This window comes from Gopherus flavomarginatus, chromosome 3, assembly GCF_025201925.1.
Source record: "Gopherus flavomarginatus isolate rGopFla2 chromosome 3, rGopFla2.mat.asm, whole genome shotgun sequence".
Lineage (NCBI taxonomy): Eukaryota > Metazoa > Chordata > Testudines > Testudinidae > Gopherus > Gopherus flavomarginatus.
The window spans coordinates 1,742,879-1,757,166 of record NC_066619.1 but is presented as its reverse complement, the minus strand read 5'-3'; the positions used below and the strand labels follow the sequence as shown (position 1 = coordinate 1,757,166).

General features: G+C 54.0%; 2 protein-coding genes across 5 annotated transcripts in view; one reads left to right on the top strand and one right to left on the bottom strand.

Annotated features, from left to right (window-relative positions):
* The window catches only part of LOC127046504 (uncharacterized), a 257,859-nt gene that overhangs the window by 52,128 nt on the left and 191,443 nt on the right, over positions 1 to 14,288 (bottom strand). The window lies entirely within an intron of this gene.
* Positions 1 to 14,288, top strand: part of LOC127046476 (receptor-type tyrosine-protein phosphatase kappa-like) — a 119,407-nt gene that overhangs the window by 65,156 nt on the left and 39,963 nt on the right. For 2 of the 4 annotated variants that reach the window (XM_050943535.1, XM_050943538.1), the window contains 9 exons: positions 251 to 362; positions 1,291 to 1,546; positions 4,397 to 4,436; positions 5,364 to 5,469; positions 10,291 to 10,418; positions 10,785 to 10,933; positions 11,732 to 11,819; positions 13,259 to 13,329; positions 14,039 to 14,075. In XM_050943535.1, coding sequence (XP_050799492.1) covers positions 251 to 362; positions 1,291 to 1,546; positions 4,397 to 4,436; positions 5,364 to 5,469; positions 10,291 to 10,418; positions 10,785 to 10,933; positions 11,732 to 11,819; positions 13,259 to 13,329; positions 14,039 to 14,075 — 987 coding nt within the window. The remainder of the gene's footprint in view (positions 1 to 250; positions 363 to 1,290; positions 1,547 to 4,396; positions 4,437 to 5,363; positions 5,470 to 10,290; positions 10,419 to 10,784; positions 10,934 to 11,731; positions 11,820 to 13,258; positions 13,330 to 14,038; positions 14,076 to 14,288) is intronic. The other 2 variants (XM_050943537.1, XM_050943536.1) reach the window with 2 other exon arrangements.

Here is a 14,288-nt window from a genome sequence, read left to right as displayed (position 1 = left end):
ACTCCCTCCACCCCAGGCCAGGCTCAGCACGGCAGGAGCAGGGGGGTTTATGCCCAGACAGCCTGGCAGTGTTCCTGAGCCAGGCCTGGCAGCACCTGACTCAGGAACAAAATGGGCAAGTGCAGACTGAGACCCGGCGTTGGCTCCAGGGCAGTTCTGTGTATCTGGCTGTCAGATGGGCCCTTCCTGTCTCCCCAGACAGCGTGCGATGCTGCCCATTGACGCGTTGCCCTTTGGTTAATCCCTGCAGAGCCAGACATCCCCACCAACGTCACCGCCCTGAGCATCTATAGCATCTCCCCATCGAGTGGGACGGCTCTGCTCCCCCTGCAGCCCTTCCCTGAGCTCCATGGACCCATCAGGTACGTGCAGCTCAGCAGGGAGTATTGCTGCTACTTGCAGGAAAACAGCCCCTGGAATCAGCGAGGCGTCTTGCAGCCAGAGGCCTCAGCCGCGCACAGCACATCACCATGCCCAGGGGTGTGCTTAGCCCACCCCGGCCTGGGCGCAGCTTCCTCGGCTGCGGTCACGTGGCTGGAAGGTGTCCGGAGGTGCTGCCGGTCATTATTAGTATAGCAGCCAAAGGGGTGCTGGGCACTTCCCAGAGGGAACAGGGCACCCAGACCCCTTCCCCATGGAGCTTTCACCGAAACTCCAAGCAGCCCCCGCGGGTGGGGTGTCTAGCAGTAGGGGGATGGGCTGGGGAGGTTTGTTCTCCACGGCTTTGTGCAGTCTGGTGATAACACCGAGCGATGGGCTTCCCCATTCCCAGAGGGTTCCCCAGCTTGGCCCAGCCTGTGCCAGGAATTTTCCCTGACAATCACCCTGCGTTTCCCCTGTCACCCCCCAGCTGGCTAACCCCACCCCTGCCCCGTTCAGTTCCCTGTTCCCCCTCAGCCCCCATCTGGCTAACCCCTCTCCTGTTCCGTTCAGTTCTGCTGTTCCCCCTCAGCCCCCATCTGGCTAACCCCTCCCCTGCCCCATTCAGTTCCCCTGTCACACATCAGCCCCCGTCTGGCTAACCCCTCCCCTGCCCCGTTCAGTTCCCGCATCACCCCCCATCCGGCTTACCCCTCCCCTGCCCCGTTCAGTTCCCCTGTTCCCCCTCAGCATCCAGCTGGCTAACCCCTCCCCTGCCCCGTTCAGTTCCCCCTCGGCCCCCATACAGCTAACTCCTCCCCTGCCCCGTTCAGTTCTCCCTCAGCTCCCATCTGGCTAACCCCATTCCCCTGCCCCGTTCAATTCCCCCATCTCCCCTCAGCCCCCGTCTAGCTAACCCCTCTCTTGCAGGGAGTATCAGATCATTGTATCTGCGATGCAGAATGGCAGCGAAGCAGACACCTGCCGCTCGCCAGGTCTGCAGCCATTCAACTCCAGCCTGGAGCGCAACGTGTACCTGGCTGCTGTGCTCCCCGCGCACAACCTCACAGGCCCGACTGACTTCGTGCTGGGCAACGGGGCCCGTCACTACGGGTACTACAATGCTCCCCTCCGCCCCCACAGGAACTACACGGCCTTCGTCCGCGTCGTCAGCCGCTGGAAGCAGGTACCTCTCGATTCCCCTGGCACGCTGACCGCTCCTCTGGGCTTCGGCTCCTCCCAGACCAGGAGCCGCTTTGCTCAGGGCAGCCCATGCTGCAGTGGGCAGGCTGGAAGGTGGTAGCCAAGGGCTGGGGTATCAGACATGGGGAGGACCTGGTTGCCCACCCCATGCCCGTCTCCAAGCAGTGCAGCGGGATGGCCCCTGTGGGTGGGATACTGCTCCCGCCCCTTTGCACCGTGGTGGCTGGGAACGGCCTGTTGGCCACATCTGGTCCATCCTTTGCCCATCCCCCAAGCTCCACTGGGCCCTTTTGTTAGGATTTGTCCAGCCCAAAGCTAACTCCTGAGATGGGGCTTTCATCACTTGCCCTTGGGAGCCCATCCACAGGCCGAGACAGTGCGGGGAGTGTGGTCTAATGGTTAGAGCAAGAGGCTAGCAGCCAGGACTCCTGGGTTCTCTTTCAGGCCATGCTGATGGTTTGCTGGTGTGGTCTGGGCAAAGCTGAAGTAATAGAATTTATTTTCTCTAATTTAAGCTAAACTTTAGGATTTTAGGGCACCCATCCCGGTAATTTTCAGGTGCAAAGTCACTGAGCCCAGCTCTGCCTTGGTTTCCCCATCTGTAAAGTCAGGACAATATCTTACAGGGAGATGATTAAGGCTGTCAATTAATCGCCGTTAACTCACACGATTAACTCAAAAAATTAATCAAGATTAAAAAATTAATCACAATTGCAGTTTTAATCGCACTGTTAAACAATAGAATACTAATTGAAAGTTATTAAATAGTTTTGGATGTTTTTCTACATTTTCAAATATATTGATTTCAATTACAACACAGAATACAAAATGTACAGTGATCACTTTATATTGTTGTTTTTTATTAGAAATATTTGCACTGTAAAAATGATAAACAAAAGAAATAGTATTTTTCAGTTCACCTCATACAAGTACCGTAGTGCAATCTCTTTATCATGAAAATGCAACTTACAAATGTAGATTTTTTTTTTTTTTGTTACATAACTGGACTCAAAAACAATGTAAAATTTTAGAACCAGAAAGTCCACTCAGTCCTACTTCTTGTTCAGCCAGTTGCTAAGACAAATAAGTTGGTTTACATTTATGGGAAATAATGCTGCCTGCTTCTTATTTATAATGTCACCTGAACGTGAGAACAAGCATTCTGTGATGCAGTAGGGACTGTCTGTGTGGGGAGTGGGAGAGCAGGGGAGGACTTTAGGGGATGGACGATGCCAGGGCCTGTAACCTGAGCTAGGTAAGGGAGGGGAAAGGTCAACACCTTTGCCCGGGAAGAGGAACAAAGGAAGGGAGTGGCAGGAGGGAAGCAGTTGGAGTTTGGGCTTGGGGCTGTGTGGGTGGAATTCAGGGTATCCTAGCTAGGATCCAAGCACCCTGAAAGCCCAGAAGGACTCGGTGGAGGGGTCCTGACTGTGCCTGCAAGCCCTGCTGTAACCTGTGTTCCTGTTGTCCAATAAACCTTCTGTTTTACTGGCTGGCTAAGAGTCACTGTGGGTCCCAGGAAGAGGGGTGCAGGGCCGGACTCCCCCACACTCCGTGACACATTCGCATGGCACTTTTGTAGCTGGCATTGCAAGATATTTACTTGCCAGACATGCTGAACACTTGTATGCCCTGCATGCTTCAGCCACCATTCCAGGAGACATGCTTCCTTGCTGATGATGCTTGTTTTAAAAAAAAATACGTTAACTACATTTGTGACTGAACTCTTTGAGGGAGAATTGTATGTCTCCGGCTCTTTTTCCCGCACTCTGCCATATATTTCATGTTATAGCAGTCTCGGATGACGGCCCAGCATATGTTGTTCATTTTAAGAACACGCAGCAAAGAGTCCTGTGGCACCTTATAGACTAACAGACGTATTGGAGCATGAGCTTTCGTGGGTGAATACCCACTTCATCGGATGCAGTTTTAAGAACAATTTCACTGCAAATTTGACAAAACACAAAGAAGGTACCAATGTGAGACTTCTAAAGATAGCTACAGCACTCGACCCAAAGTCTTAAAAAAGCAACACTCTGACGTGGAAACTACAGAACCCAAACCACCAAAAAGGAAAATCAACCTTCTGCTGGTGGCATCTGACTCAGATAATGAAAATGAACATGTGTTAGTCTGCACTGCTTTGGATTGTTATCAAGCAGAACCTGTCATCAGCATGACTCATGTCCTCTGGAATGGTGGCTGAAGCGTGAAGGGATACATGACTCTTTAGCGCATCTGGCACATAAATATCTTGCGATGCCAGCTGCAACAGTGCCATGCAAATGCCTGTTCTCACTTTCAGGTGACATTGTGGACAGGAAGCGGGCAGCGTTATCTCCTGTAAATGTAAACAAACTTGTTTGTCTGAGCAATTGGCTGAACAAGAAGTAGGTCTGAGTGGACTTGCAGGATCTAGAGTTTTACATTGTTTTGGTTTTGAATGCAGGTTTTTTTGTACATAATTCTACATTTGTAAGTTTAACTTTCATGATAAAGAGATTGCTCTACAGTACTTGTATGAGGTGAATTGAAAAATACCATTTTTTTAATGTGCAATTATTTGTACTAAAAATAAATAAATATAAAGTGAGCGCTTTGTATTCTGTGTTATAATTGAAATTAATGTATTTGAAAATGTAGAAAACATCCAAAAAGATTTAAATAAATGGTATTCTGTTATTGTTTAACAGCACAATTAATGGCTTGACAGCCGTAGAAGTGATGTTTGTGAAGCACGCAGCGATCCGTGCCTGGAGCCCTTATCTCAGGGATCGCAAGGCATTGATAGAAATGTCTGTTTCGGACTCATCCCTCTCTGTCTTTTCCATAGATGGAGAAATCCAGCTGTGTGCGCTATGACTTCTCCGTTGGTAAGCAGCCTGTTGTGGCTTGGCTTTGACCCAGTGCCAGGGAGAAATCCCCTCCATCTCCTTCCTTTTATTGGGAACTGTCCTTTACTGCAGAGTAGAACTAGCTTGGACCCCGACAAATGGGCTCTGCCATGCTGAGGCAGGCGGCCCACCCCCGAACCTGGCAGACGAGGTCAGCGCCCCAGGGGTGGGTAGAGCCAGCCCCATCATGGCACTTAGCCTGGGCACCCAGTACTGTGGAAATCACCTGGAACCCGAGGGCCACTTGGCTGGGCACAAAGGGGCAGATTGCAGCTCCCCCTCGCCTCGAACAGGGAGCTGCTGCCCGCAGGGACCAGCAGTCCCAGCATGCTGTGCTCAGGCTTGGTCTGATGGTCATACCACAGAGACCACCCGTCCCAGCACTGGCTTCAGCCTGGCTATGTGGTCCAAGGTGACGCATTGCACGCTGGGTTGCATGGTACTGAGTCACATGGTGCTGGGCAGTCCAGCAGATGGGGGCTGCACCGGCACCCAGATTGAGCTGGGTTTAGGCCCAGTTCTGCCACGGACCGTCTGTGTGACCTCGGGCAAATCACTTCACTTCTCTCCCTCTCCCTATCGTTGTCCTTGTCTATTCCAGTGCAAGCATTTCAGGGCAGGGGCTGCCTCCCTGCATGTGTGCATGCAGCACCCAGTGTAGGGGCCCGGAGCCTGGCTGGGGCCTCTGGGCATCACTGTGAAATGACATGGACCCAGTCTCAAAGGCCTGAGAGTAGCCAGTGTCTGTCCTGGGCACCTAGCTACGCTCTGTGCCTGGCTGAAGCCCATGGCAGCGGTGTACTGTGCATGCCGTGGGTCTTCCAGGGACCTGCAAGATGCAGACTGGCTCAGCGACCAGGCAAGAGTCTGCTACATGCCCACTGGTTCTGGTTCTGTTGCTTGCAGGAGAGGCCCAGACTCCCCAACCTGGGGGCCTGGTGCTAGCTGTGGCGGTGCCGGTGCTGGTGCTGCTGGCCGCAGGGGCCCTGCTGCTGTGGTTCGTGCTTGCCAGGTCAGTGTGACTTAGTGGGCCCCAGGGGTCCCATCCTGCACCGGCTCCTGCTCGGCTCCTCTAGCTGTACGGCTGGTAATGGCAGGTGGCTAATCCCACGGGGTGTGACGGGCAGCGCCTGGGGTAGTGTGTCCCTGAGTCCCTCGACCCTGTCGCTTGGTGGAAAGCTGCTAAGGGGTGTCGGGCTCAGGCCGTTTCTTTTCACGTAGCCCATGGCTGAGCCAGACACACCTGCTGGTGATGCCCCATGTCGTTGGCCTGATAACAGGCCTTGATGTGCCTGAGGACAGAGTACCTGGCACTGCTGGCTGAGCAGGGGACAGAGCCTCTGATATCGAATAAACTCCAGCTCCACGCCAGCCACAGACGGAAGTGACTGAGTCACCGGTGTCCCTGACCCGTTAGTGACCTCCCCACGGCGTGGGAAACCCAGTGGGGGTGGCAGCAACCCACTTCCTAGGGCCAGAGTTTAATTTGTAATGAAAGCAGTGCCAGGGCTCAAGCAACTTTTTTAGTTTCATAACTGATGGGGCAAACCCGGAGGTGCCGGGGCTCAGCCCTGCCCGGCCCGGAGGTGCTGGGGCTCAGCCCTGCCCGGCCCAGAGGTGCCGAGGCTATGAACTGCCAGGCCCAGGGATGCCGGGGCTCAGCTCTTCCAGGCCCAGAGATGCCGGGCCCAACCCTGGCAAGGCCTGGCACAAATGAAGCCCTGCCTAATGCACAGACAGTGACATCCCAACCACCCGTCCCAGAGGACACGGATCTGCCCCTTGCTGGCCATCTCAGTGCAGTGGCCAAGGGCTGAACAGCCATGCAGTCCGACTGCCCTGTTAGCCCTAAGTGTGGCCCGGTGGGTCAGGGTCAGGGCACATTGGCAGGGGCTGGGGGGAACGCGTGCTTTGCGGAGCTGGGCATGAACAAGGCTGCCAGTTGGGCTGCAGGGCTGCGAGCTGATTGCTTTCAGCAGCACCACAGCAACTGTAATTCACAAAGTACAGCCCCTCCCTGGGCGCGGCTCCCCAGCGGCCTGGCCTGCCCAGCGTGCCCCTGCCTGGGCAGCAGAGCCACAGCCACCCGAAGGCCCAGGCAACTCTGGGGAGCTGGCCTAGTCCCATACCCTGCACAGCGCGGGCCTGGGTGTTGTGTATTTGGTTGTCGTGATAATAGAATCTTGTGTTGCTATGGCAACTGAGTTGGATTATTAGGGGATAGCCCAGCCTGTTTGGGTGGCTGTTGGTTAGTTCTGTGTGTGGCAAGAAACAGCTGCTCCAAGGTTTACAGCTCTCTGTCTCCAGTGATTTCTTCCTAAACTGCTGCCCCAAGGGTATAACAAGGTGGCGGCGAGGATGGGATCCCTGTGCTGTCCCAGCAACAGAAGGAGGTAGAAGTTAAGGTACAAAAACAAACAAACAAATCTGTTTGCTGGTGGATGGGGATGAGAACTGGCTTGTTTGCTCTGACTGTGCAAACTGAAGCTAAAACCATGGCTACACTTACAGGGCCACTGGATCCTTTTGAGGAGACTATAGTGCAGTGGCCTGTGTATACAGAGCGTTTGGAGCTTTTTGTTATTGCAAATGACATTACAGAAGACAAGAAGGTGCCAATATTCTTAAGTGTTGTAGAGGCTAAAACCTACTCCCTGCTACGCAGCTTACTACACCCTGTTAAGCAAGAGACTAAATCTTACAGTGACATTGTGGAAATCCTGGGGTCCCATTTTTCTCCAGAACCACTGGTAATTGCTGAAAGATATTGGCTCCACAAAAAAGACCAGAAAGAAGATGAAACAGTTGTACAATTTGTAGCAACTCTGAGAAAGCTTGCAGAACACTGTGAATTTAAGACGTTAAATGATGCCCTGCGTGACAGGTTAGTGTGTGGCCTGCCCGGTGAAGCTATATGGAAGCGCCAATCGACAGAGGCTCAGCTTACCTTACAGAAGGCTGTTGATATTGCTGTCTCCATGAAACTGGCTACAAAGGAAGCACAATCCATTGGTGAATCCCCTAGGGTGCATAAGGTGTCACAAGACCTACCCACAAAACTGTGGGGAATCAGGAATGTTACCGCTGTGGTAAGCCGGGTCACCCTGCATCAGAATGCTGGTGTAAGGACCTGATGTGTCGGCACTGGGGCAAAAAGGGACACATTGAGTGTGCCTGTCAACAAAAGAAAAAGAAGCCTGTGGTCTGGCCAACCAAAAAAGGAAATCTGCATACCCTCGAGCAGACCCAGGATGGCCAAGGAGATGCCTCCTCACAAGAAGAAGAGCCATTCCACGTTTTGTCTTTGGCCGTGGGCTCACATGAATACTGGGTGGTAACCCCGTTGTTGGACGGCAAACCTATACGCATGGAACTGGACACCAGTGCAGCCGTCTCACTGGTCTCCGAGACTGTGTATTAAAAAAAGCTACAGCATCTTCCTCTTAAAGCAACAAAAACAGTGCTGAAGACATACATGGGAGAAGCTGTGCCCATGTTGAGTACTACTGATGTTTAAGGTGGAGCTCAGTGGACAGGCTGCTAAAACCACTTCACGAACTCCTTGGGCAGAGCAAGGCCTGGAAGTGGACTGAAGCCTGTGATGTTGCATTTAACAAAGCTAAGGATGCATTGCTAAATTCTGAAGTTCTGACACACTTTGATCCATACTTACTTCTACAGTTGGCCTGCGATGCGTCCCCTTATGGAGTGGGAGCAGTCGTGTCACACATACCTTCGGGAGAAGAGAGAGCTATTGCTTTTGCTTCATGCACTCTAAGCAAAGTGGAAACTAAATATGCCCAAATCGAACATGAGGCATTAGGAATTGTTTTTGGAATTCGGAAGTTTCACCAGTACCTGTTTGGATGGAAGTTTACTCTTCTCACAAACCATTGACCCCTGACTTCAATTTTTATACCCCACACAGGCATTCCTCCATTAGCCGCTAGTCATATGCAACGGTGGGCATTGTTGCTTTCCGTGCACACACATGAAATCAAATACTGGAAATCCACTCTGCATGGCAATGCGGATGGTCTCTCAAGGCTGTCTTTGCCAGTTAACCATCGAGATATTGCCCAGAAGGAAATCTTTTACTTTCAACAGGTAGAGAATACACCCATCACCGCTACTCAGGTAAAGAAGGCAACTTGAGATGACCCAGTATTGTCCTAAGTTATGGACCTGGTGATGCATGGAACATCTCAACAAACCTCTCTGGTCTCACCCGACCTTGTTACCTACATGTCTGGGAGGATGGCGTTATCGGTCCAATCTGGTTGTTTGTTGTGGGGGAGACGTGTCATTATTCCACCACCACTGAGATCACAGATGTTAGAACAGCTACATTCCGGTCACTGTGGAATAGTGCGCATGAAGGAAATTGCACGAAGCTATTTTTGGTGGCCTGGATTGGACAGTGCTATTGAAGAGAAGGCAAGATCTTGTATGTCATGTCAGGGTGTGAGGAATGCACCCCAGTGGGCACCCCTACACCCATGGGACTGGCCTGAAAACCCATGGCAACGTATTCACTTTGACTTTGCTGGCCCCCTTGAAGGAAACATGTTCTTGGTGGTGGTAGATGCCCATTCTGAGTGGCCAGAAGTCTCTATAATGCAGTCCACTACTGCAGAGAGTACTATCCAAAACCTGTGAGGACTCTAGTCATTTCGGTCTGCCAGAAAAACTTGTGAGTGACAACAGACCGCAGTTCATCTCTCGGGAGTTTCAAAAGTTTATGAAGGCAAATGGGATACACCACATCACTTCAGCACCATATCCTCCATCCACCAATGGATTAGCTGAAAGATTTGTGCAGACAATGAAACAAGCTTTGAAATTGGCAAGGGGACTATTATCCATTCAAAAGCGTCTGGACACCTTCTTATTATCCTACAGAAACACACCTCATGCTACGACCCAGGCATCCCCGGCCTTTCTAATGATGGGACGACCACTGCGCACTTGCTTTGATCTGCTGAAACCTTCTGAACCCTGACAAACTGTGCAACGTCAGCAGCAATATCAAATCATCAGGCGTGCACCCAGAGCAAAAGACCGAACCTTTAGGCTGGGACACCCGGTTTTGGCTCGGAATTATACTTCTGGAGCTAAATAGATCCCTGCCACTGTCATCGCTCAAACAGGACCTGTTTCCTACACAGTCCGGACTGCAGAGGATCTCACCTGGCGGCAACATGTAGGTCAGCTGCTGCCAGGTCATACCAGTCCTCAGGACACGTCTTCAACTGAGTTGCCTGACTTCACCACCTCCAGCGAGACACCGAATCGAGAGTCACCTGTTCCTGACTTTTCTCCTCCATTACTGCCAGCGGCAGAGATACCCCTCTGCCTGGCACAAGCTGATACCCCAACCTTGTCACCACGTTGTTATATCCTTGGGGGCAGCAGTTTTAGGAAGAAATCACTGGAGACAGAGAGCTTTAAACCTTGGAGCAGCCATTTCTTGCTACACACAGAACTAACCAACAGCCAGCCAAACTGGCTGGGCTATACTCTAATAATCTAACTCAGTTGCCAGAGCAACACAAGATTCTATTACCACGACAACCAGATACACAACACTGGGGGTAAGGCTTGGGCACTGGGGGCCAGGCTCTGAGCAAGGCAGTGCGCTGCATGCTGGGGGCTGAGGTGTCTCTCCCTGGACGGGCCAGGCTGTTCAAAGCCATTGACAGCAGGGCTGTTACATGGGCTGCCTTTGGCCTGCAAGCCCCAGGAGAAGCCACGGCCAGCTGGGGGCATTCCCGGGGCGTCGGGGGACATGCTCTCCGCCGCTCATCCCGGGTCTCACCTTGCTAATCTGCAGGAAGAAGCGGAACGACGCAAATGACCACAAGAGCAATGGGACAATCCCCCTGAAGAGGAACCGAGGAGGTGTGGGTGGAGTGAGGCCAATCCTGGCCCTGTCTGGATGTGCTGGCATCTCAGTGCACAGTCCGAGGGCTCCTAATGCCCTCCCTGGGACTGGGGACTGGCCGGTGGGGGAGGGTGATGCCCTTACAGAGGCTGGGGGGCCCTGGCTGGAAGGGAATGGTCCTGCCCTCGCTGGGACCAGGGCCTGCACTGGTCAGTGGGGGGAGGGACACCTGCACAGGGAGCGGGGGCCCTGGCTGGCGGGGGGTGCTGACACCCTCCCAGGGATTGGGGGGCCCTGGCTGGCGGGGGGTGCTGACACCCTCCCAGGAATTGGGGGGCCCTGGCTGTCAGGGTTGGTGACACCAGCCCAGTCTGAATGGCAGAGCTCCAGCGCCTTGCAGCCAGGCCCCAGGGACAGGCTAACCCCTGCTTTCCGGATCCCAGCAGGTGCAAGCAGGCTGCGCACGCAGATCCCAGTGGCTGAACTGCTGGAGTCTCTGAAGCGGTTTAAGAGAGCGGAAATGGAGGAGGAGGGAGCAGAGGACGACGCAAATCCCGAACGGCCCCCAGCGGGGCGCAATGCGGAGTACCAGGTCGGTGAACTCACTGCACATTCCAGTCTCACTATGCTGCAGCGGAGCTGTACGGCACGTCTACGTGGGGAAATGCTCCCCCTGGGATACTCTGATTCCAGAGTGGCCACTGTGTTAGACCTGCAGTGGGGGCCTGTTTATGGGACGGGGAGCAGGCAGTGCTGGTATATAATACTTTACGTACTTTTTATTGCTTACAAAATAAACCTTCCATACTTTACATTTATACCCTAAGCATTCTACCCCCGAGTTCGTAGTTAGAAGTTCCGATGGTTAGTTGAGGTTTATTTTAATTATAAGGTGCGGGGAGTTCACAAGTACTGCACCATATTTAAACTGGGTTTTGGATTAATAAATGACTTTAAATTGCCAATGTGTGAAGCCTTCATTTACAATTTACTTTGTGATGTCATTAGTTTTTGTTTTTGTTGTTAACACGTAATGCACGTACTTATGTTGAGCATACTTCATTTACACTGGGCCTTAATAGACTATAACACATTAATGGATATATATATACACACGTCCCAGCAACATGGGGCGCTGTTCCAGAGTGGCCACATGGGGTGCTGTTCCAGACTAGCTGGAGCTATACAGCTATAGCGCTTGACCCTATTCTGGAATGACTCCGCCATGTAGACAAGCCTCTATCAGCCATGCTAGCTGAGCTGTGCTGGCCGCCTGGGTCATGCTCTGGCCCCAGTGCCCTGGCGGGTGTGGTTCCCTCAGGCTGGCCCCTGTGCTGATAGGGCTGGCAACTGGGCATTTCTAACCTAAGTCCTGTCTCTTCCCCTGCAGAAACTGGTCTCAGGTTTACTGCACCCAGGCCATGCTGGCAAGGAGCCCTGCAATCAGGCCAAGAACCGCTACAAGAGCGTCATCCCATGTGAGCAGAGCCTCTTCTCCCATCTTTGCTGAGCACTGTGTAAACACTTCATTTTACAAAGGAGATGCTGCAGCCAGGCTACCTGGGCTGGGATCCCAGTGGAGCACAGAAGTCAGGCAATGCTGGGCCTGGGTGCTGCTGCAATTGGGAGACTGCCAAGGAAACCTAGGTGCAGCAGGGAGCGGGGCAGGTGACTCAGTGGGGTGCTCTCTGTTAGGAGAGAGTGCTGAGTGCAACGCCCAGGCTTGGCACTAGGGGGCGCTGTGCAGCGGGGAGCAGGGTGGGTGACTCGATGGGGCTTGCTGTCCCCTCCAGGTCCATGCTGACCTCCATGCAGTGCTGAGCGCCCTGTGTTGCTGGAGGGGCCATATATTGGCTGCTGCGTAACATGGAGCCCTTCACCTCTCGTGGTCGTTCTAGATCTCACGCACATTTCCCCAGAGTCGGGGTCAACCTGCCGTCCTGATCAAATATCAACTCCGATAATTCTGTTCTGCCCCTGACATTCCCCTACCAGTGCCGTTCCTTGCATGTATGAGTCTCTCTTCATTCTTGCCCAATGTAGATTTGCAATGTAGCTAAGCAGCTGCCACCTCGCTTGCCAGAGGTGGCTGCCCTGTGTGGTGGGCAGGGCTGCTGTCCCCATTGTGCAGGTGGGGAACTGAGGCACAAAGAGGCTATGGGACTTGCTGTCACGGAGTCCCTGGGCGATGCTCTGGACCCAATCCCCACAAAGTCAGTCAGGACTTTGTGGAGCCTCCTCTCCCTTGGAGTAGACTTGTTCGGGGCAAGAAGCTCACACGGGTTCACCTTCTGGATCTCTCCTTGGAGCATTCAGCATCCTCTGCCCCTCCGTGCGCTTCCCACAGCGAGCCCACCCCAGCGGGGTCCTGGGGAAGCCACAGGGTCCTGCCCCCCACTTCGCAGTCAGACGTGACTCTTAGCCAGCCAGTAAAGCAGAGGTTTATTCGATGACAGGAACAGGGTCTAAAACAGAGCTTGTAGGTACAGAGAACCGGACCCCTCGGCTGGATCCATTCTGGGGGGCAGTGAGCCAGACCCCTACGTCTGCCCTCAGCCAGCTCCAGACTGAAACCCCCTCCAGCTCCTCCTCTCTGCTCAGTTCCTTTCCCGGGCCCGGAGGTCACCTGATCTGTCTCCCACACCTTTAGCATCCCCTTGGAGAGGGGAAGGGCCTGGCCATTAGTTGCCAGGTGACAGAGGGTCGGCCAGGAACTGAGGCCCCCCCACAGTATTCAGAGGAAACATTAAGAACAGCCCCACTTCGTCACAACGGTGAAGCTGGGCCTGGCGCTGCTAGGGGCCCTGGCTCCGGGCTGTGGCCTGGCCATGTCTGTCTGTCTGTCTGCAGCATGGGCAGGAGCCTGCCCCTCAACTGGGCTTGTCTGGTCAGTGATTGGCCCCCCTTTGTCTTTCAGACGATCACTGCCGTGTGGTGCTGCAGTCCGCCAGCCCGGGAGCTGATTACATCAATGCCAGCTACGTCGATGTAGGTACCCAGGCAGCGACGGCAGCACTGCTGCTGCCCTATGCGGGGAAAGGGGGCAGGGGATGTTCTGGGGCACCCGGGGCAGCCCCAGCTTCCTGGCACCCCAGGAAGAAACCCTCCATGCTCTGAGCACAGCCGCCCTCCCTCAGCCCTGCTCCAGTCAAATGGGTACTGGGCAGCGGCTGCACACAGGGCCCTCCAGGCTGCACCGGAGCTGGGCAGCGTCTCTCACAGAGAGTGACCCGGTAACAAGGGGGAAAAACGGGGATTTTTTTCCCCAGGGGATGGGGGGGGCGGTATAACTCCATATGTAAGACAAGGCCCCTGCTGTTGGGACCGCCAGTCACTCTGCTTACACACTCTGGAGACATTTCCCCCCGAGAATGCCAGATACGGCAGGAGCTGGAGAATCTCCTGCTCCGCCTCAGCACCTGCGTCCGAGGGGCCCCGGAGCAGTGATCTCCTTGTCAAAGTGAAGTGCACGTGGGCCCAGAGAGCCGTGGGTAGCTCCCAGCGGGCAGAGGGCTTGGCTACGGGGGGGTAGGGGTGGGGGGAGGTGCGTGGGAACTGGTCCTGCCCTGTAACCCAGGCACACAGCCCAGCCCAGGGCTGGCCCTGGGTATTTCATCTCATACTCCTGATTTGCTAAGTGTTGAAATCACGTGACTAACGCCATTGCTGTCTCTCCCCCGCCTCCCCCCGCCCCCAGAGCTACAGGAGCCCCTGCTTCTTCATCGCTGCTCAGGGTGAGTGCTCCCGACTGGGGACAATGGCGGAAGGGGGGTCGGGTGTTGCTTAGTCCAGTGTGTGGCACTTTCTGGGCCAGGGCAGTCAGTCCAGACGTTCTCAAGACGTGTGGAGCTGGCACACGGCTGCCAGCCAGCCTAGTCCAGGGCCCATCTAGCCTGGGCTCCTACCTCTTGCAGTGGACAATGCCCGGGACCAGGAATGCAGTGGCT